This window comes from Arvicanthis niloticus, chromosome 18 (genome assembly GCF_011762505.2).
Source record: "Arvicanthis niloticus isolate mArvNil1 chromosome 18, mArvNil1.pat.X, whole genome shotgun sequence".
NCBI lineage: Eukaryota > Metazoa > Chordata > Mammalia > Rodentia > Muridae > Arvicanthis > Arvicanthis niloticus.
The window spans coordinates 36,893,563-36,916,697 of NC_047675.1; the positions used below are offsets into that span (position 1 = coordinate 36,893,563).

At 49.4% G+C, this 23,135-nt stretch overlaps 2 protein-coding genes across 2 annotated transcripts in view; one reads left to right on the forward strand and one right to left on the reverse strand.

The window, feature by feature from the left end:
• The window catches only part of Cog4 (component of oligomeric golgi complex 4), a 32,746-nt gene extending 29,829 nt beyond the window's left edge, over positions 1–2,917 (forward strand). Inside the window, exons 15-19 of the mRNA XM_034522255.2 lie at positions 285–377; positions 1,313–1,396; positions 1,591–1,692; positions 2,077–2,205; positions 2,389–2,917. Coding sequence (XP_034378146.1) covers positions 285–377; positions 1,313–1,396; positions 1,591–1,692; positions 2,077–2,205; positions 2,389–2,523 — 543 coding nt within the window. The 3' untranslated portion in view covers positions 2,524–2,917. The remainder of the gene's footprint in view (positions 1–284; positions 378–1,312; positions 1,397–1,590; positions 1,693–2,076; positions 2,206–2,388) is intronic.
• Positions 2,918–3,167: 250 nt separating this feature from the next.
• Fcsk (fucose kinase) lies at positions 3,168–22,677 on the reverse strand. Its single transcript, XM_034522253.2, has 24 exons — positions 22,614–22,677; positions 19,115–19,219; positions 18,440–18,591; positions 18,232–18,282; positions 15,447–15,572; positions 14,855–14,927; positions 14,292–14,389; positions 13,842–13,922; positions 13,212–13,331; positions 12,857–13,028; positions 11,953–12,065; positions 10,750–10,851; positions 10,461–10,631; positions 9,955–10,019; positions 9,211–9,581; positions 7,968–8,178; positions 7,664–7,830; positions 7,365–7,586; positions 6,861–7,004; positions 6,596–6,715; positions 4,717–4,904; positions 4,527–4,626; positions 3,917–4,140; positions 3,168–3,772 (listed from the first exon to the last, which is right to left on the reverse strand). The coding sequence occupies exons 1-24, from the start codon at positions 22,675–22,677 to the stop codon at positions 3,653–3,655; spliced, it is 3,360 nt and encodes a 1,119-aa protein (XP_034378144.2). The 3' UTR covers positions 3,168–3,652.
• Between the last annotated feature and the right edge of the window lie 458 nt (positions 22,678–23,135).

Below are 23,135 nucleotides of genomic sequence, written 5' to 3' on the forward strand. Positions count from 1 at the left end.
CGTGGTTCAGTGATACTTAACTGTAGCCACAGGCACTGCCGTGTCCTACGTGAAGCATTCACCTTTTGAGATGTCTTTACTAAGACAATCTCAGTACCTTATCTCTGGACCTGAATCTGCACAGATCTGGAAAGGGGCACATTCCTGGCTCTTACATCGTGACCTCCACTATGATTCTTGAAGCTCCTGCTGGGACCCTCAGCTGCAGGAGTAAAGAGAGAGGTGGATGATACGGTAAGAAGAGGTGGAGCATAAGTCTGACGTGTCTGTCTGTCCTGCTGTAGGAAGGGTTGACGGAGCTCAACAGTTCAGCAGTCAAGCCACAAGTGCAACCGTGGATCAACACTTTCCTCTCAGTCTCGCACAGCATCGAGGAGGTCAGTCTGACCACAGCAGTCATCAAAGGCAGTGAATCATCTGAGCAGACTAGACCTTTAGTGATGCCAGCCCACCTCCACCCCATCAAGACTACATCCCAGCCCACCTCCACCCCATCCAAGACCACATCCCAGCCCACCTCCACCCCATCCAAGACTAGACTCCTTCCAGGGAGCAGCTTGTGGTCATAATAATGGCTCAAAGAGACATGTGAAGGGACCCTAGCTTCTTGTGACTCATCTAATACTGAGGCACATTTTACCCCCATTTTACTGGGAGTCTTGTTTGATTTTTTTTTTTTTTTTTTTTTTTTGAGAGAGAGTCTCAGTGACCCCTGGATAGCCTTGAACTCACAGAGCTCAGCCTGCCTCTGTCTCCCAAGTGCTCTGACACCACAGCCAACCATATAAGAGCTTTATCCTCCTAGCCTTGCCCCAGTATATGAACCACTGCTGCAACCAGAACTATTCATTATCTTGATATAAGATCCAGGAACATGGTCCAGCCTGGGACTGAAGTTGGTTTTCTGAGTTTGGTTAGGGGTTGTTTGTTTGGGTGTTGGTTTTGAATGGGCATTTTGAGACAGGGTTTCCTCTGTAGCTGCTCTGGGTGTCCTGGAATTTACTCTGTAGACTAGGCTGGCCTCAAACTTACAGAGATCTGCCTGCCTCTGCTTCCCGAGTGCTGGGATAAAAAATGTGCACCACCACTGCCTGGCTGAAAGGGGGATAATTTTATTTATTTTTGTTTTTTAGGCAAGGGTCTCATCTTCCTGTATAACTGAGGCTGACATCAAATTTAGGTCAATCTTGCCTCAGCCTCTAAGCCTGCCCATGCAGGCTGATTTTACTTAAATTGGCAGAGGAAGGATGAGGGTAAATGGTACTTCATAGAAAGAGGCCCTTGGCAACTCCCACTTAACTTCTCACAATAGGAAGAATTCAACGACTATGAGGCCAATGACCCCTGGGTACAGCAGTTCATCCTCAACCTGGAACAGCAGATGGCAGAGTTCAAGGTGAGGTTTGTGGAATTACCCATAATGCCTTCACCAGCATCCCATGGCCTGCCACTCTTGGTGTAGATCCAAAGGCCGTACTGAGTGGCAGCAGATGGAGACGCTGCCTCTTCGTGTCTGTCTCACTGGAAGACTCTCAGTATTAAAGGCAGAGGAGCTTGACAGGACTCCTACTGATACAAGCTTTTTTGCAGGCCAGCCTGTCCCCAGTCATCTATGACAGCCTAACTGGCCTCATGACCAGCCTTGTTGCTGTTGAACTGGAAAAAGTGGTTCTGAAATCTACCTTCAACAGGGTAAGTTCAAAGGAACATGGGCCTACAGCTTTCTCCTAGTAAGTCATGCCATCCCAGAATTCATATCCTCTTTGCCACCAGCACACTCTGCTCATGTAGGCCGTGTTCTGTCTGGCTCGCTCTTTCTTTCGTTGTTGTTGCTAACATTTATTTATTTGGTGGGGAGCACGTGCCAGTGTGCATGTGGACAACCTGTAGCTGTTTTAGTTCTCCATGTGGTTTCTGGGAATCAAACTCAGACCATCGGGGTTGGTAGCAAGCCCTTCTTCCTGCTGAGCCATCTCCTCAGCCTTTGCCTCCCAGTTCTGGGGGCCACTGAATTCTAGTTCTGTTTCATCATGGGGTTAGGCCTCAGAGATAAGGTTCATGTCTGTTCTCCTGTAGCTAGGCGGTCTGCAATTTGACAAGGAGCTCAGGTCACTCATTGCTTACCTTACCACTGTGACAACCTGGACCATCCGAGACAAGTTCGCCCGACTCTCCCAGATGGCTACAATCCTTAATCTGGAGCGGGTATGTGACTCCCTCAGCCCACCCTAGAAAAGTGACTTGAACCCCCTGCTCCCTCACTTGCTGGCAGCACGGTTCAACAAGGCACCCCCATTTTCCTACATGTCCCTGCCTTGTCTTAGTAAAGCCTAGGCACTTCCCTCAGAATAGACTCATCTCTGCTGACTAGTTTATTCTTCCCCACAGGTGACCGAGATACTAGATTACTGGGGTGCTAACTCTGGCCCTTTGACATGGCGCCTCACCCCTGCTGAAGTGCGACAGGTGCTGGCTCTGCGCATCGACTTCCGCAGTGAGGATATCAAGAGGCTGCGCCTGTAGCTGCCATGTGGGGCCTGCCATGGGGCCCACCAGACTTCAGGACCTGTTTTCTAAGTAGCTACAGCCAAAGAGCTGTGCAAAGCTGTCTGGCTTGGGTAAGACTACACCACTGCACAGAAACCAGGAAGCAAGGAGTATACTCGCTGCAAAGTTCTTCCCAGGAGCAGTTGAGGCTGGAGGCAAAAGGAGGGCTACTTTAGGACAGCCTTTCCCAACAGAGAAGTGGGGACCAAGCAGGCAGCATAGGCCCAGCCATCCGTACCATAAGCAGTCACTCTCTCGCCTGTACACTCCAGCACACATGCCCCTGACAGCATAGAGCTTGAGGGCAGGCACCTGGGGACCTAAAGACAAGGCTATGATGTTCACAAATAAACTCAGAATAAAGACACTACCTGGAGACGTGCCAATGTGTTGGGTCCAGGAAGGGCTGGCTGCTTGAACAAGGCCATTCCACTAGTGGCCCTAGAACCTGCAGTCAAGTCCTCCCCAGTCACATAACAACGGGAACCCTCATCCAGTTCTGGACTTCACCCCTCTCTTGGGTTGTGAGCACCAGGAGCTGGATCAATCCAGGTGTGGCAGCTTCTCACAGTGCCAGAAGTAAGAATTTCTCCAACAAAAACAGTTTTCTGAAGACAAACTTGAAAATTAAAATTTATTCCAAGGATGCCGGTGTTGAGAACCCACTACCAGCAGGTTCCTTTGACACCGTAGTGTTGTGTGAATAGCTTAGGTTTCAAAAACTTGCTGTAGACTGTGGCAGGAAGTGTTTCACTGCCACAGACCTGAGAACACACCTCCACTCTTCCCTGCCCCCTGCTGTAGAAGGCTGAGGGTCAAAGTTGATATGGGAATGCCTGAAAGTGTCTCTTCAGAGTTGGTTTGATTGTCACCCCTTTCAGGGCCCTAGGAGGCCTGTATGTCCACATGAGACACTGTGACTAAGACCTCCCTTAATCCAGATAAAATAGAGGTCAAGTCTTAGCCACCGCCCACTGTGAAGTACAGTACTGTATGCAAACACTGCCTCTTCTGTCCAAGCCTTGCTTTTCCTTCTCAGCAGACTTGAAGAGGTAGGTGAGGAATGGTGAACTGCCCTCCACTGAAGGGCAGTGCCGCTGCAGCTCTAGGTGTTGCCCGCTTCAGAGGGTCCAGCCTCACAAAGATGGGGGTCATGTCCTAGCAGCTGCAGGCTCAGGCCCTGAGTATCCACTTCCACCAGGTGGACACTGTAGTTGCCGAGGCCCTGGATAGGACAGAAGGTGTTAAGAAGGCTTTAGACAACTCCCAGGCCTTTTGCAAGCTTGACTGGTACAGGGCCAGGAGGACCATGAGGCCACAGTTGGGTATTTCGGTCCAACCAGCTTCCAACCCTTACAGCAGCACATACCTCAGCCTTGGCCAGGACAGCTTCCAGAGCCTCTTTCTGCCGGGGTTCCTTGGTCAACAGATAGAGAAAGCCCCCACCGCCTGCCCCTGCCAGGCTTTGGCCATATGCATAAGGGGCCAGGACATCCATCATTCGCTGCACAGCTAGCGGTTCACAGCCCGGGGCCATAAGCTTCTTCTGCTCCCAGTATGAGGTCAGGTACTGTCCCAGCAGAGGCAAGTTTCCTGGGGTCGGGAGACGGGAGGATTTGCCTGGGCCTAGATACTCAGGTGATAACTTTTCAGGGGGAAGGGAGTGTCAAAAGTCATGTCTTCACCAACTGCACAAGGTTGAGGACTAACATGCACAAAGCAACTAGCATGGTGCCCGGTCAGTATTCTATAGCCTCATCCTTGGGGCTTGGGCAGCCCCCACTTCCCTGCAACTCAGTCAAGGCAGAGCCTCTTCCTCCTGTTTCCTGGTAAATGGAATCAGAGAGCCATTCCCATGAGACAAGTTTTATACTGAGATAGGGCTCCCACGAGGAGAAAACAAGGTCTCTGAGGGCCCAGTATGTGCAGTTGTGTCAGGCCCAAGACAAGATTTAGGTTGGAATGGATAAACAGCTCACCTTGGCGGAAAGCTTCAGCACACTTCTCAGTCTGTCGCACCAGTCTTCGGGCATTCTGTACCACAACAGGCAACCGAGCATACCAGTTCCTCAGCACATCCTGCAGACGGGACATGGCCAGTGCAGTGAGAATTGGCTCCAGCCAAGCTCAGCCTGGAAACTGCCTTCCTTATTGAGGGGCTGAGCTCACCTGCAGCAGATTCCGTGCCAGTCGGGTCTTGCCAGTATAAACCAGGAGCAAATGGTCATTGATCTTCTGGACAAAGCCCTCGGGCACAGTGATTTCCTCCACCTCCACCTTTAGGGGCAACTGGGCCCGGGAGCGCCCCACCTTGATGCCAGGCATTAGGCCACTCACTTGGTCCTGCCAGCCACCTCCTGTGAGCCCAAAGTCCTGTCACTATTGGAGCCCTAAGTGGCCCAACCCCACCCAGCCTTGTTTCATGGCCCTGAATCTCTAACTGGAACCAGAATGAGAGAATACAGCTTGTTCCAACTCTGGCTGAGACTAGTAAGCCATGACACCAGGCCAGTCCCAGAAAGGGAAAGTTTTGTTGCAGATCTAACATGTAATTAGAATTGAAACAAGATACATTAGTAGACTTCCACGTAATCTGCCAGTACCCCAAAATTTAAGATGTCTTCTAAGAGTCCTTGAAAAATAAGTTCATAGAGGCAAAAAGATGGCTCAGTACTTTAAAGTGCTTCCTGCTCTTGCAGAAGGCCAGCATTTGGTTTCTAGCACCTACATCTGTCAACTCACACCCATCTGTAACTCCAGCACGGGGATTAGATGCTTTCTGGCCTCCGTAGGCACTCACATGTACACATACCCATACAGAGATACACATACATAAAAATAAGATGTCTTTTTAAAAAAGGAGGGCTGAAGAGAGCACTGGCTGCTTTTCCAGAGGACCCAGGTTCAATTCCCAGTGCCCATATGATGTTAATAACTCAAGTCCCAGAGAGAATCCAACACCCTTTTCTGCCCTCTGCATTTAGTGCACAAAATACCTGTATATATAAAACAAAAAACCTAAAAATAAAAAGCCAGATAGAGATGTCAGACACCTTTAATCCCAGCATTTGGCAGGCAGAGGCAGACAGATCTCTGCCATCTCAAGACCAGCCTGTTCTACAGAGCGAGTTCTAGACAGCCAGGGCTACATAATAAGACTATCTTGAAGAAAAATTGGTGTGTGTGTGTAGGTATGTGCACACGAATGCAGTACCCAGAGAGGTGTCAGATCACCTGAAGCTAGGTTTACAGGTGGCTGTGAGCTAGGAACTCTCCAGCCCCTCCACCACCTGGAGCTCACCAGTTAGCTACACTGGCTGGCCACTGGGCCCTGGGAAGTCCTTGTGCCCAGTACAGGGTTTATAAGTGCATGATTTCAAACCTAGATTTCTGTACTGGTGCTGGGGATCTAAGGTCAGGTCCTTATGTTTGCACAGCAAGCACTTTACCCACCAATCTATCTCTCTAACCTTCAGTACCTCGGTATTTAAGAATCTAAAGTACAGAATGAGGATGGAGAGAGAGGGCAGAGAGAACCAAGAACTTGACTATGCCCTTCTTCAGAGCACTCAGTGCAGCTGCAAAGGCTGCGCTCACCCCAGTGGCTATTGATGAGTGCCTATGTCCCTTATGTCCTATGACTTTTGAGACTAAGACATATTTTTGCTCATTTTATCCCTAGGCCCCAATAGAGTAAATTATTAATAAACGGTTCGTGGCCAGCCTGGTCTACAGAGTGAGTTCCAGGACAGCCAGGGCTACACAGAGAAACCCTGTCTCGAAAAACAACAACAACAACAAAAATTATTAATAAACGTATGTTGACCAAATGAAGAACTCAAATGGCATACCTCAAAGGGACACTGAAAGCTCTGATATCTAACTTTTGAGAATCTACTGCCAGTTGTGGGGTTTGGGTCAGTACAAAGGTAAGATTCAGAGAACTGGAGACCTTGTGATTGGGTATTTATATATCAAAGGGACTGGAGCCCAGCCTACGGGGTCTATGAAAAATGTCAGCATTCACCACCACCCTGGACCACTGTACCTGTTGTGAGCACCTGCTCCAGGTGCAGCACAGCATGGATGAGAGCCTCCGTGCCCACTGCCTGGCCTGCAGCCCGCTGCAAGGCAGCCAGGGCAGCCCCTGCCAGGATGCTGCTGGTGCCTGCAGGACACAGAGGAAGGCACCAGTCATGAGACCTTCCGTCCAGTCCCATTCACACTGCTGGACAGAGGCCAGGGACCAGGACCACAAGCAAGAATGAAGAGCTGAGGGGGAAAGGTAACAACAACAGGGAACCAGGACTTACCAAGACCAGAGCCGTGCGGCAGCTCTGACCATGTGTGCAGCTCAAAACCACCATTAAAGGAGTGTAACAACTGTTCATGCAGAGGGAGCTCTGAGTGGATATGCACAATACCCGCACAGATAAAGGCTGCCTTCAGCAAGGCCCCTGAAGGATGAGCACAAAGAAAGGAATTATACTGCTAGGCCCATCTTAGCCTCACTCAACACACCACCCCCCCGCAATTTCCAGCTCAAGATGGAGTTCCTCTGGTAGGACAGAGCAGGCCACATCCTCAAACCATAAAAGGGCAGACAGCCCAGTACACCTGTCCTGTGATAGTTGTTACCTAAGAAGGGTAACTGTCAGCCCTTCCTAGTCTTTCAGAGCTCCTCAAACATACTGGCTAGCCCTAAGGTCAGCTCCCCCCATAATCTGCAGTCCTCTGTGGATGGATATCCAAGCTCTGCCCCATCCCAGCTGGCTCTGGCTGCCATCCCTCCTTGAAGATGTTCTAATTGTCCTGACCTGGGGCATGAGGCTGGCAGTAATCTTGCAGGTCATCCAGGCTCTGGCACACTATCTTCATGGTCATCTCATCCTGTCGAGGACCCACTGCCAGCCAGAGCTCAGGCTCCGGAATGCGGCGTGCCTTGGCCCCGATAGGCCGGCGGCCATCCACCCGCACAGCCAGGCCCAACACTGCTCCACCAAGCTCATAGGCAATGGGTGGTGTGTCACTCCAGCCCCCTATAGCAGTTCAACAAAGTGGTCACAGAGCCTGCCAACCTGACTGAGGTTACCCATACCTAACCCAAGGAACTCACCAGAGAAATCCACACGGGCTGGGCACTCAGTCACCACCCACTGCCCAGGTGCAGGCAGCTCCACTGGCTGGGTGGAAACGAAGTGCCGAGCTGTCATCACAGCCTGGCGGATCAGGATCTGCTCAGCCCCCTCATAATGGCGGGCAGCTCGAACCAGCAAGTCAGGCCTGACAGGAGGGAAGACAGTCTCATGGAACCCCCGAGCTGGGAGTTGGTCAATCTGAAAGTCCTCTCTGAGCCTCCACTATCAGGAGATCCTTCCACAGGCAGCTTCTCGATAGGTTCTAATTTGATTAACACCCACCTGGTCAGCCACTTCTCTCTTTCCTGGGCAAGTGCCTCCACACCCCTCATCAGGTCTCCACACTCCAAGTATGAGAAAGGCTGAATCCACTCAGGGTTGGCAGCTGGCCCACTGCGCAAGCCTCCTCGGCCATCTGCCATGCAGCCCAGTACGTCTGCCACACAAGCCAGAGCCCGGGCTGCCACACCAGGATCTTCTGCCCCAGCTGCAACTGAGGGACCAGAAGTTAGGGGTTTCAGAAGAGAAGGCTCTGGCCTCTAATATTTTACCCCAGGCTTAACAGTCCCCAAATTACTCTGGGCCCTCATTCCTTCAAGCTTCTGTGAAGGTGTGCCCCTGCCTGTGAGTGCACCCTACTCTGCCTGGCAAAGGTTTTATTTTGCTAGCTCCAACCCAAATGTACCCCCCACTGCTGCCTGAGGCATTAGAGTGCCTCAGAGTTCAGGCTTGAGTCAGTGAGAAGGCTCGGGGTAAACTCACTTGCTGCCAAACCCGACAACCTGAATTCAATCTCTGGCACTCAGATGAGGAAAGGAGAGAACAAGCTGTCCTCTAATCCTACACACACATACACACACACACGTACACACACACATAATGGGATGGGTTGGGTTTGGTTTTTCAAGATAGGGTTTCTCTGTGTAGCCCTGGGTGTCCTAGAACTTGCTCTGTAGACCAGGCTGGCCTCAAACTCAGAGAGATCTGCCTGCCTCTGCCTCCAGAGTTCTCTGATTAAAGGTGGGCGCCACCACTGCCCGGCTTAAATAAATGATTTTTAAAAAGAGTTTAGGGGTCAAACCACTTGGGTTCAAGTCTTCATCTCAGCTAGACGTGGGGGAGTGATTTTAACTGGGACAAGATTCCACTCTTCTCAGGGCGACTAATGAGTCACTTTTTATGAAGCTAAGACTCTTAATCACCAGGCCATATGGTCCATCTACAGTGTGGGAGAGCTGCCTATATGCCAGGTCCCTGCTGGAGCTTTGTGCCCCTATCCTGGCACTCAGTACAGAACACGCAGGCCTGTAGATGCTGTAAGGACCCAGAGTCTTAGCAACCAGGCACCAACCTCCCACTAACAGCCTTGCTAACAAGGATGAAGCTTTCTAGAAAACAAAACTCTAATGTCTCTTCTATTTTAGAATTGCATGGCTTCCTAGTCCTTTCAATTGATGGCCCGGAGGGGCAGGCAGGGCAGGGTACCATAGTCTAACTCCTTACTATTAACACCTAGCATACTCACCCTTGTCAAGTGTGGCCAGCAGGGGCCCAGAGCAACCTTCACCGACAGCAGCCCGGATCAGTGGACGTAGGCAGAGGTCCTGCTGGGCCTCTAACACATGCCTTGCCTTCTGCAAGGCCTGGCAGAAGAACAGATCCCGGCGGAAGTCCAGTGTGGCAGCCCGGTCCAGGCAAGGTTGCAGCTGCTCCCAGGACAGACGCCAAGAGGCTCGCCAGGCCCGCAGGGCCTCACCTCTATGTTTACAGGGGTGCAGCATCCACAGCACATCCTGGGGCCCCAGGGCCCTCGTGGGGTGGAGCACAGGGAAAAGGCGGGCACTGAGAAGGCATCGATCTGAGGGGGGTGTATCTGGGTCCCACAGGTCCCAGTCTCTGGGGTGCAGAAAAGTGCATTAGTAGGAAGAAAAGTTCCTACCTTCTATCCAAGCCTGTCTGTCAGTTCATGGGTACAGGACACGCTCCCCCATGAGTGGCCCTAGTGTGTTACTAGGGGAGGGAGGCTATGCTGCCTGTCAACTTGCCTAAGATACTGAATAACAAGATCCCAAAGTATAGACACAGCACAGCCAGGACTTTAGAGCTGTTCAGGGAAAAGTACTGGGAAAAGCCAGCTGTTCCAAACTGTAGCAGGCCTAGCAGGGTGGTGAGAGGGCTGGACAGGGCTACTCAGGGGAAAGCCACAAAGGAGCAGCCACACTGGCTGCCTAGGCCCACAGAGGCCTGCGGGAGCAGCCAGCTTACTTACCGAATGCGTGTCTTCTTGAAGAACTCATTCCAGGACATGTTGAGATACATGCCTGCCCCCTGTCTCTGGGGGAAGAGGAAGAAGCAGTCAGGAATGCAGGGGCCTTTGAAAGGGACTAGGGGACACCAGGCCAGAGACTGGGGAACAGATGCTCCAAAGGGGACTGGAAGAGAGAGACACACATACAGGAACAGGTTCTTTTAAACCACTTTTTAACACTTCTACCCAAATGCCTAGGATTTAGATCAGAATCCTGAGTTCCACTCCTGATGGGGGCCATTACTAGCCAAAAGACCAAAAGCAAGTTACCTCCTCTAAACCTCAACCACCAGCCTCTAATATGGGGATAAAGCTCTCGAAAGTCTATTGAGATGTCTGGCCACCCCAAGCCCCAGTCTATCCCTGAAGCCAGTGCTCAGAGACCCTTGTAATAGGACAGAGCCAGATCCTAGGGGGCTCCCCAATGTCTAAAGATGGAGACAAAGGAATGTGAGGGAGATGCCTACTTCCCAGCTGTCCAGACGGCCAGCAAGAGTAAATACACGACTCAGGGAGCCATGCAGCCGCACATGGTGTCCCTGAAGAATGAGGTCATGAAGCTCCAGGCCATGCAGTGCCTCAGAGTGGGCTACATCCAGGCCACTCACAAAGCAGCCAGCACCAATACGAATGGGGCCCTGAAAGGAAGGGGGCAGGTATCTTGAGGTGACGAGGAGCAGGTACACAGGGCATCCATACGAGTCCAGAGCAATGGCACCCCGTCTGCTTCCCCCTGCCCATGCTGTCAGGGCTCACCCTCAGGTGACAGTGCTGCAGGACACTTCGAGGCCCCAGGTGCACAGGACCCTCCAGCAGGCAGCTGACCACAGAGCACGTAGCCTCTAGCAGCTGTGGTTCCTGTGAAGCCAGAGAAGAAAACCAGTAAAGCTGAAGGCCAGGGGCCGGGACACCTCAATTCTTACTTGGAAGCAAATATCTAGGTGGGAAGTATAAAGACCCACTACACTCCAGGAACTTTAACCAGCCAGATATCCCTCCAGACCTGTCCTGGCCCAAGCCAAAGAACTTTTCCCATTCCATCTAGTCTAGCCAGCATTCCTACCCTAAGGCCACCTCTGGACGCCATCTGTCTAGTCCCCCAGCATCATGGCTCCCCAAAGAATCCACAGCAAGGTCTTCCCTAGCTTCTAACTTAGCCGTTAACTGGCCACTCTGTAGCCTTGAATAAGTATCTTGGCTTCTCTGCACCTCCAGTGTCTCTGGGATATTGAAGTGTGGTGGTGCATGCTTTTAATCCCAGAAATTGGGAAGCAAAGGCAGGAGGAGCTCTGGGACCTTAAGGTCAGCCAGGACTACACAAAGAAACACTTGTCTCAAGAAAACAAAACAAAAAAAGTTCAAAGTCTGACCACTAGATTGCCCAGGGGATAAAGGCAGGTGTTGCCAAGCATGAAGACCTGAGTTTCTCAAATAATGGAGAAAAATTACTCTTTTAAGTTGTCTTCTGACTTCTATATGTGTGCTATGGCATGTGCACATGCACACAGCACATGCACACAGCACACACATAAATAAATAAAATGTAAAAAATAAATGTCTTACATAAAAATTTCAAGGTCAACAAAACAGTGGGCAGAGGCAGGCAGATCTCTGAGTTCAGGACCAGCCTGGTCTACAAATCGAGTTCCAAGACAGCCAGGGCAACACCAACCCTGTCTGGTGACGTGGGGGTAGGGGAGAGTGGGGAAAATTTAAGGTCATCCTTGAAGATATATCAAGTTTGAATTTGAGATCAGCCTCAGGCTACAGGAGACCCTGCTTCAAATAAATAAATAAATAAATAAATAAATAAATAAATAAATAGGAAAGAAAGATAGCTAATAATACCTTAACTCAGAGGTAAACTGTTCCGAGCACGGGGTTTTTCTCTCTGAAGCCCACATCTCACCTGACTTCAAGTACTCAGCAGGCACCTATTAAGGGGCAGACAGGTCTCACCTCCACCTGGGAGTGAACAATCTGGGCCACAGCTACTCCAGGCATCGTGAGTCTGTGCAGGAACTCAGTGGCATCAGTGGTCATGTAGCTGTAGCCGCCTTCAGGGACATACACTGTAAAGACATGAGAATGACCCCAGGGGCTCGAGAGATGTCCTAGTTGTTCTTGCAGGGGACCAAAGTTCGATTCCCAACACCCACATCAAGCGGCTCACAACCACCTGTGGCTCCAGCTCCAAGGGATCCAATGCCCTCTTCTGGCCTCTTAGGGGACCTGCACCCACATGTACATACCAATCGACAGACACACAAACATATATACAGTTTTTTTAACATTCATATAGGATTTTTAAAAAGACTTATCTATTTTAAGTATGTGAGTTACACTGCCACTGTCTTCAGACACACTAGAAGAGGGTATCGGATCCCATTACAGATGGTTATGAGCCACCATGTGGTTGCTGAGAATTGAACTTGGGACCTCTGGAAGAGCAGTGGGTGCTCTTAATCGCTGAACCATCTCTCCAGCACCCACATATATAAATCTTTCCTAAGAGCACTGACTCCAACCCTGTGCCTGCTGCAGCTCTGGTATAAGGTCAGGCGGTCACCAACAAGCATCCTCACCAGATACTAAAGAGGCAGGCATGGGGGTGAGCCACTTGGGCCAGTTATAAAGCTGAGGTTCAGAGTATATGCAACCTGCCTCAGGCTCACAGCTACCAGGTGGACACACTAGGAAAGGAGCCAAAAAAGAGACAACAGGAAGACGGGAAAGGGACGTGACTTGGCGGGAAAGCTCTGGATGGGGAGAGCATAACTGTCCAGCTCATGAGCTAGCTTGCCTAGTCCACAGTGCAGGAGGAAACTCTCTCTCTACCCAAGGGCCAATAAGAGATACCCACCCATAGTGAGGGGCTGATCTCGAAGCTCCCTCCACAGCTGGGCCCGGGCTTCCTTCAGGTAGCTTGCTACATCCTTGTCACCTTGCCCCATCTCCGGGGGCCGCCCAGCCAGGAAGTTCTCCCTGCTCATATTCCGAGCCATGCAGAGCAGGATGTCGAAAAACAGAGACAGCTGGGTGAGGGTGAGAAGTGTGGCTATTGGCAGGGCAGCAGCTGGGCCCCACAATCCCACGGCTGGGCTGAGGTAGTCCCATCTGTGGGTGGAGAGGCTAATCCAGAAAGGGGTTAGGGCTGTCCTGAGGTCACTCAGCCTCTCACCCCCAGCTAGGGGACCCCAATTGCTTCCTTTAGTCACCTGCACAGGCTCGGCTCCAGAGTCCAAGCCCATATAGGTGCAGGCGTCCAGCGGTGGGCTTACGTGGGTGGCTAGGAGGTGCTCGGCAGTCTCCACAGAGAAGAAGACGACCCCGGAGACCTGGAGGGACCCACAAGGCACACGTGGGGAAACCCTGGGGCCAAGCTCAGCCATGAATTGAGGAAGGCACAAGCAGATGAGCCAAACGAGGTGTGGTACCATAAAAGGCATGGACTTTTTGGACCACCCCAGCCCCCAGATTCCAGGTTTGGACAGTTTCTACCAAAGTACCTAATAGAACGCCCTCAATTTTCAGGTCTTTTGTCAAACCCAGCTCAACACCCTTTCCCAAAACTACTCATATCCACCAGGCTGCCTCTAATCTCCTACTACATTCACAACCTTGCTCACACTTCTGACCCGAGGCAAGACCCTGAGCTTCCACATCTACCTGCTCCAAAGACTCTGGCCTCATCTGCACTCCTGAATGTCTCTTTAGGTTCTGGATCTAGCTTGGCCTGGAATCATCTTAAAAAGAGTGGGGCTCTTCCCCAGAAAGAAAGGGAAACTGTCCCTCTCCTATTCCCAAAAGTCCCCAGGACCCCTCGTCCCAAGCCCAGTGAACCATACCAGTGGTACCAGCCCATCGGGCCTGACACACCGTTGTATCTCCGCCTTAGTGCCCTGGTAGTAAATGTCCAAAACCAAGCCCTGTGGGGAGAGAGGAACAGAATTAGCACCAGGAACACGAAAAGGCCAGGGAGCAGGCACAGCTGTGAGAGTCAGCAAATGGTCTCCATGTGAGAAAGTGCAAGTCTGGCAGGTACCACTGTATTTGTGGGGACAAAGCAGCAGACTTCTATCTATACAAGGCGGAGGGGAGGGCAGGCTTTAGTCACTGTCACAGCCTCAGCCCCTGAGTACACGGCCTAACATCTAGGCAAGTGAGCAGCATCAGAACTCAGGCTCGAGACCAAATGGAATATCGAGGATGACAGATACCAAGAACACAGGTCCCAGAGAACAGGACAGGACAAGCACCCCGATCCCAGGGCAGCTTGGCTGTACCAGGAGCAATACCTGTGAGTCAGTGAGGTAGACACCATGGTTCAGAGCGTAGGCCAGGCTCCCAGGAAAGGCGATGACTCTGGTTCCCCGGAAGCCATCCCAACTGATCCCTATGGGATGGCACTATCAGGATGGCAAGGTAGGGAGCCCCAGACATGAGGAAACTAGCCCAGAGCGGCAGCGTCTAGGGAGCTCTAAAAGGGAAATATAGTTTCCAAGACCAAGTGGACAGTCCCCTGGGAAAAATGGCAGCCCCTTCTCCTTTAAAGTTCTTCCACAAAGCAGTATAGGCCAAAGTGGGGGGGGGGCAGTTCTGGTCATTCCTATTTAACCCCGCCCCATGGGGGTTGGGGTGTAAATTGATCTAGAACTCACTGTAGCTTCAACTTCCTGCAATCTTCCTGCCTTGCCCTCCCAAGGGCTAAAATTACAGGGATAAGCACCACAACCAGCTACCAAGTCTGCAGAAGGGCAGACTGAGGCTCAACAGACCAATGGTCTGCCCATGCTTCCTTTATAAATAGGCTGCTGAGACAGACTTGAAGAGGGAAGGCAGTCAGGCCACGCATGCTCACCAGGGTTTGGAGGAACAGATAGAAGCATGTCGGTGCTGCAGACCCACACACCTGGTGGGGAACCTGGACCCAGCTGCAGGGGACGGGAAAGAAAGAAAAGAGAAGAATTTAGCTAGTAGCCTGGCCCAGCCCTTCCTCCACTCTTTCACCATCCCCCATCCCAACCACCCCACCCAACCACCCCCACCACCTGTGTGTTCCAGCCACTTAAAATTGAAAAGCGTCTGCCATCGAAGCATCAGGGCCTCTCAGGTGCCACGATGTCAGTGTTAACCACCTTCCCACTCAACCTCCTTCCATACTTCTTGTTTGTTTGGTGTTTTGTTTTGTTTTTGAGACAGAGTCTCTCTGTATAGACCTGGCTGGGCTGGAACACAGAGATCTGACTGACTCTGCTCCTGCGTGCTGAGATTAAAGGCCTTCATGACCATTCCTAGCCCCACAAGTGACTTCTTGAAGTTCTACTGTGCCCGCTACAGACCTTTCTTCCCGGAGTTCCCCATCTGAGCCACGCAGACCCTCACTGGTGGCTCAGTGTGTGCAAACTGGCTCATCTAGGAGGACCCACTGTGGGTCGACTAACTGGCCTTACCCGGTGGGTCATGATATCCAACAGGCAGTCCAGGTTGCATACCAAGGCCTCCACAGGGGCCTGTGGGTTCTCCACAGGGAGGCAGGTGAAGGCCCTGCCACAGTCATCGAAGGGGAAGTCTCGGCCCTAGGTGGGGGAAACACAATGTCCTGAGAGGGAGTCCTTGCTCCAGGGAAGCCGGGACACAGGGACACCTCCACTGTACAAGGGCAAAAGGCATTAAGTAAAGGAGATTTTAAGAAAGTGTCATATTGATGGTTCTTGTTTGAATTTTTACAACTATCATGATTACTGTGCAAAATTACAAAGCATACATATACAAAATTTAAAAAAAAATCCTCAGGGGCACTAAATGCTGTCTTTATTTTGAGGTATATCCCATCACATTTTCATTAATATTTCTTTTGCATGTTTTAAGTGTCTGTATGTGTGTACATGCACATGTATGTGCCACGGGACAGGTAATGGAGGTCCAAGAACGAAAGGGGCGGGATCTCTGCTCCTACCACATGGTCTTAAGGGTCAAACTTAGGTTTGGCAGAAGGCGCCTTCACCTCTGAGCCATTTCAACCAACTTTCATTCGTACTTTCTCCAAACCTTGTTTTCTAACAAACATAAGCTGATAAAGGCATGATGGAACATGCCATCCGTCCCAGGGCTTGAGAGGCGGAGGCAGGTGGATCTTGGTGAGTCTGAGGCCAGTCTAGTCTATATAATGAGTTCCAGGCCAGACAGGGCTACAAGGTTTGTACCCTGTGCCTCAGGGTACAAACAAACAAAAAAAAAAATCGTCAGCTGGATAAACTGGAGATGTGACTCAGTTGGCTGTGTGCTTACCTAGTATTCATGAAGGCCTAGGTGTAAAATCCCAGGATCTTATAAATGGAGCATGGTGACACATGCCTATAATTCCAGCCCTTGGGAGGTAGAAAAATCAGAAGTTCAAGTCTGTTCTCAGCTCTACAGCAAGTTTGGAGCAAGCCAAAGAGACATGAGACCCTCCTTTTTTTTTTTTTTTTTTTTTTTAAATGTGAGTACCTACTTATCTGCATGTGTATCGTGTACATGCAGGTGCCTGCAGAGGCCAGAAGAGGGCATTAAATCCTCTGAAACTGGAACTATAGGTGGTTGTGAGCTGCCCAATATAGGTGTTGAGAACTGATCCTGAATCCTCTGCAGGAGTATCAAGCACTCTTAACCACTAAGCCAGCTCTCCAACCCCATGAGGTCCTGATTTAAAGATTTAATAATAAAGTCTCGGCCAATAAGATGGTTCAGTGGGTAAGAGAACTTACCACCAAGCCTGAAAGGTGATTCAGAGTCTTTAAACTCATATGGTAGAAGAAAATAACTAACTCCAAAAGTTGCCCTCTGACCTCCATGTGTGTATGCAAATGCACATATACATAATAAATAAATATAATAAAAACTTTATAGATACATAATAATAATCTCCAAAAAAAAAAAACATAGATTGTGCTGAAGAGGGAGGAACAGGGTTGGAGAGATGGCTCATCGGTTAAAAGTACTTGCTGGCCGGGCAGTGGTGGCGCACGCCTTTAATCCCAGCACTTGGAAGGCAGAGGCAGGCAGATTTCTGAGTTCAAGGCCAGCCTGGTCTACAGAGTGAGTTCTAGGACAGCCAGGGAGAAACCCTGTCTCAAAAAACCAAAAAAAAAACCAAAAACAAAACAAAACAAAAAAAAACAAAAACAAACAAAAAAACAAAAAACAAACAAAAAAAACCAAACAAACAAACAAAAAAACAAAACAAAACAAAAAACAAAAAAAAGTACTTGCTGCTCTTAAAAAGGACCCAGGTTCCCAGGTTCAGTTCAGAGCACCCACACAGCCTCCTGTAACTCTGGTTCTGTGGTAACCTAATGTCCTCTTCTACCCTCTGTACCCTGTTCTGACCTCCGTGAGCAGGAACACACACATACAAGCATAAATAAAGATAAGGAAGGAAGTGCAGAGACAACAGCAGAGAGTCACATAGGTCCAGAAGGTTTAACTAACACTGGAGAGTAAGATGGGCAATGACAATATTCTGGCCATTTACAAAGTATTACTACTGGGGGAATGTGGGCAAAAATACATACATATATACATACATACATACAACTCAACAACAACAACAAACTCCGTATTATTTCTTACATGTACATTTTTATCTTGATGAAAATTCCAATTAGAATTGAATTCAGGTTGTCCAGTTTGGGACTAGAAGCCTCCACTCACTAAGCCATCTTGCCAGCCCCAGATGGACCTCTTTCTTTTATTATTTTGTGTGTGTGTGTGTGTGTGCTAAATACACATTTGTGTGTATTTGTGTGTTGTAGGCACGTGTGTTGTATGTACATGTGCTGCATGCACATGTGTGTACACATGTATCTGTGTGTTGTATGCACGTGTGTCTATATGTGTGTGTATGTATGTTGCATGCACATATGTGTGCAAGTGCATGTTCTCTGCTCCTGGGATTACAGACACACAAAGCCATGCTCAGCTTTTACATGGTGTTGGGGGATTTGAACCCAGATCTTCATATTTACACAGTAAATTCTCTTACCCACTGAGCTTTCTCTCCATCTCCAGATGGACCTTTTAATTTGTCTAAAGTGCATACCTAACCAACTTCCAACTTCCAGACATTTTGTTTCATTCAGATCCCTCTGGATTTACACAATGAACACGTTGCACACACACCATGGTAGAACAACCCTTCCAGTCCCATCCAATCACTAGAACCTCTGCACAGCCCACATCCTGAGTCCTGCTTACCATGTGCAAGATGAGGATCCAAGCTGAGTGCAGGACATCTGACGTGACCACCTGTCAAGACCAGGAGAGCCTTCTAAGAGCAGAATGACAGGGCAGAAATGAGCCTGTCCAACTTACAGAGCAAACCAGAAGGTCTAGAAGTCGGAGAAACTATCTGACTTCCAAACCGGAACACGGGCCAGAGGGGCAGCATCTCAGAAGCACTCACGGTGAAGCCAGCTCGGGCACTCAGGTGTTCCGCAGCCACCAGCAGTGCGTTGAGGGTGGCTCCCCCACTGCCTACTCGAGTCTGGGGGTCCTCCACAGCCAGTAACATCGTCCCGGCAGGGATCTGCTCCCGCTTCTGCCTTACCTCCAGCTCTGTGAACAAAATAAAGGTTGGGACACACACAGTCACCTCACACTCGACTGCCCTGACCCAAAGGACTGGAGCAAACCTGTTAAGAGTCATTTGATTACTTTGACCTTGACTTAGCTTTTCATACAGCGGGTAGTTAAATATTCTTTGAGGTAATTAAGTACTGTTAATCCTCAGTTTACAGATAGAAAAACTGAAGACCAATGACGTGATGTGTATCTCAAGTCACAAGAGTAGAAAGAAAGTCTGCATTTCAACCCAGGTCTACCAGTGCAGCAGGGGTCTGGTAAGGGAGAGGGGAGAGAGTTCTAATATAAGGAAAAGATAGGAGAGCCAGGCGGTGGTGGCGCACGCCTTTAATCCCAGCACTTGGGAGGCAGAGGCAGGCGGATTTCTGAGTTCAAGGCCAGCCTGGTTTACAGAGTGAGTTCCAGGACAGCCAGGGCTACACAGAGAAACCCTGTCTCAAAAAAACAAAACAAACAAACAAACAAACAGAAAAAGATAGGAGAACATGTCACCTACCTCTCTGAAAGACCTGGACACTGTCCTTGTACTGGCATGTCAGGATAATGACTGTCCAGTTGACCCCCTTTGGCTGGTCCATTCTGGCCAAAATGGAAGGGCTTCCTGAAACAGCAATGTATAAGCATACATGAATGTTTCTGAAGGTCATACTTCAGTGTGACTCCTTCTGGAATACAGTTTTATGAACTTTAACATCAGCATAGATTCCTTTTAAATTTTATTACATTTCGTGTGTAAGTGTCTTGCCTGCACATGTATACTGTACCACATGAGTTCAGTGTAAAACGCTAGATGGTTGTCAGCCATAACGTGTATGCTGGGAACTGAACTCAAGACCTCTGCAAGAACAGCAAGTGCTCTTAACCACTGGGCCATCTCTCCAGCCCCTCCTTATCCTTAACTTTGTTCACTTGACTTTTAAAATAAAAAGTATGACTTTAGAGGCTGGAGAGATGGCTCAGCGGTTAAGAGCACTTGCTGTTCTTCCAGAGGACCTTGGTTCAATTCCCAGTACCCATATGGCAGCTCACAACTGTCTGCAACTCCTGTTCCAGGGGATCTTGACACCTTTGCAGAGATATACATACAGTCAAAACACCAATACACATAAAGTAAAAATAAATCTTTAAAAAATAAAAAAACATGATTCGAAATGTCCCCCTCTGCAAAACAATATGTGGCAACCGACAGGAGCTAAGTGAATGACACATCTTTCCAGGATAACAAGGGAGTAAGAGAGTTTTAGCCCAGCCCTGTTTAGGAGGAAATGAAGGCTCTGAAATAGTCTCTGGGTCAAAGGCCATAGTCCTGGTTTTAACTGTCAACTTAATATAACATAGAGTCACCTGTGAAGGAAGACCTGCCTCAATCAGCTTCCCTTGGGCATGTCTTATTGAGACTGTTTTGATTGATGGCTAATGTGGGAGGGGTGTCCCCTCTCCTACTGTGTGTGGCCCCATCCCTAGGCATCTAAGAAAGTCCCAGGTCATATAAGGGCTGAGCAATCAAGAAAACAAACCAGTAAGCAGCATGCTTCCATGGTTCCTGCTCCAAATACCTGCCTGGAGCTCCTGACCTGGAAGTCTAAGACATGTACCCTCCCTTCCCTCCCCAGGTTGCTTTTGGTAGTTTTATCATAATAAGAGAAAAGCAAAATTAGACAACTCTGAATTATGTGGGGTTGGGGGATGACGGACGGTAGGGGAAGATCTGGAAAAAGTCACAAGAAATCAAGCAAGGCTACGGAGTATTCCCGGTCAGATCAGCCAAGACAGTAACTAACACTTAGGGAGCATTTCTCAGGCACCAAGCCAACGGCATTGTAGTGACAGCTCAAAGGAGCCATTCACTAGCCCTAATAGTTGATCTTATCACACCACACACAGAAAGAAACCGGGCTTAAAGAGTAAACAGGATGCCTAAGGTCAGGTAGAGCTAGCACGAACAGCTGGGTGTGTCCCGATGTCTGTGCTCTCAGTCACAGGTGAGGAATGGTCCAGCAGTTGGCGTGTCACACGTGGCATTTGCACAGTGATCTTAGAATACACAGAAAGATTATTGCAGCACTCTGATGCCCATGCCCAATCCAAGTTGGAGTTTTTTTGGGCTGGGGCTTTTTTTTTTTTTTTAAATGCAATTTTTATTAGAATTCTTTAAATTGTGTTTGCAAACATTTAACACACAGGGGCCGGGAACAAAACAGCTCTACTTTGTTCTTCCCAATCCCTAGGGCAAAAACAACCAGAAAGAAAGATGAAGGGAGTCTCAGGCAGACTGAGGTTTAAGACCACTGCCTTACTCAGCCCAAGCTAGGCTCCTGCCTCTAGGTTCTGGATTTGCAGTTGTGTACCATTTATCCTTACAGGATATCCTTATCCTTAAGGGGATAAGGCCTTACAGACATCTACAGACTGCTGCTGTGTGGCAGCCTCACAGACTTCAATAGGAGGTGGACCTCCCCTGAAGTGCGCTGGGAGAAGGCTTCACAAGCCTTCAACTGAGCCAACTGGGTAGCATCAGCGACCTCCACGGGAGTCGGCATGCATTCAGCCTTTCGGACCTTCACAGGAGCTGGTTTGGTGACCGCCTTACAGGCCGCCATAAGAAGACGCTCAACTCCAGCCTCCATAGCCTCCTTTTCCATCAGTTTCATGCGGCAATAGTGAGCCACATTAGAGAGCATCTGAGCAACGTCCTTGACCAAATAAGGCAGTCCGAACATCCAAATCTCCGTTCGTTTTTTTTCAGGGCTCCACAGGTTCACAAGAATCGCAACATACTTTCCACGTGCGGGACGTGCTCTCCGTCCTTACCAAACATGATCTGCACTAGGGAAGGGTCCACATCCGTTCTTTTTGGATCTTCTAGGTACTCAATACGAAAGCTCTCCAACAATTTCAAATAAGGTACCTTCTCCGTGATTCAGTGGAACCAGCATCTGAAACTTCTTCAGAGTGGCCATCCTATACCTACCAGTCTCACCGCAGAAAATCAGTTTACTGATTTTGAAGGGGCTGGGGCTGTTTATGGTTTTTTTGTTTTTGTTTTTGTTTTTGTTTTTTTTGAGTTGCAACATGGTTCTACAAAGCAAACCTGGCCTCTAATTCACTACATGGCCAAGCATGGCTTCAAACTTTGTGATCTTCCTCCTCTACCTCCTGTGTACTCTAAATAAAGGCTTGCACCAACTCACCTAGTCAAGGGTTTTTGGTTGTACTTTTAGTTTTGTTTGCTTTCTAGTGCTAGGAATCCTCAGCAAAATTACAGGATAGTGAGCATACCCAGGGACAATAAAATAAGGCCCCTCATGCATACACGAACACACGAACACACACACACACACACACACACACACACACACGCACTCCAAGTACATATTTTTAAGACAGGCTCACACTATGTAGCCCTAGATGGCCTCAAACTTTCCGTCTTGTTGCCTCCGCTTCCCAATACTCCGTTTACAGGCCTGGGCCCCTGTGCCAGCTCATATTATGCTCATTGAAGAAAGATGGTACAAGTGGAGACTATGCACATTTCAGCGTTTTTTAAACTTTAAAAGTTGAATGTCTGTGTGTGTGTGCGTGTGTGCGTGTGTGTGTGTGTGTGTGTGTGTGTGTGTGTCCGTCAGGCCCAGGAAGACTCTAATTTGTGGCTTTCTGAAGAACAAGAGGCAGAAAGAAGTTGGCTGGAAGTAAAACCAAATAATAAACAATGAGTTCATAAAATGTGTACCTAGTGGGATAAACTGGGGCAGGAATCAAAATCAGAGCAGGGCAACGCTGGCATCTAGAGCTCCCTGGCTCAAGGGAATGTCGCTCTGAGTGCCAGGTGTCCGCAAGTCTCCGGGACTCCCTCTGAAAGCCCAGATCAAGAGGAAGCTGCACTGCAGAGGTCCCCTACAGCTAACTAGCGCTGGGGGCGACAGAAGAGATCAGGGAGACCCGCAGGAAGTCGCCCCGAACTAGAGTAGAACTGAAGACCCCGCGGACCCACATACCTGCGTCCGCCCAGCGCTCGCAGAGCCGGCTCTTTAATGCGGCTGCGCACGCCGCGCGGCGCATTCTGGGAAATGGAGTTTACTCGGCCTCGCGCCAGAGTCCGCAGAACCTGCTCGCAGCCCCGCCTTACTGAAGGAAAAAAGTTCTGAGATTTACAAGGAGCGCTCCGTGTACCAACTTCCAGAACTACAACCGCCAGAGAGAACAGGGTGTCTTGACACTCGCCAGTTTCTTGTTTTGTTTTTCATTTTTTTTTCATGACAGGATTCCTGGCTATTCAGGAACTCAATACCTACCTTTGCCTACTGACTGAGTGTAGAACCACCGCCTGTCTGTTATTTTGACTTTTTTTGTGTGTGTGTTTTTATTAAAGCTAAGCCTTTCTTAACGATTGATTGATTCATTCATTCATTCATTCATTCAATATGAGTACAAGTAGCTGTCTTCAGACACACCAGAAGAGGGCATCAGATCCCATTACAGTTGGGTGTGAGCCACCATGTGGTTGCTGGGAATTGAAC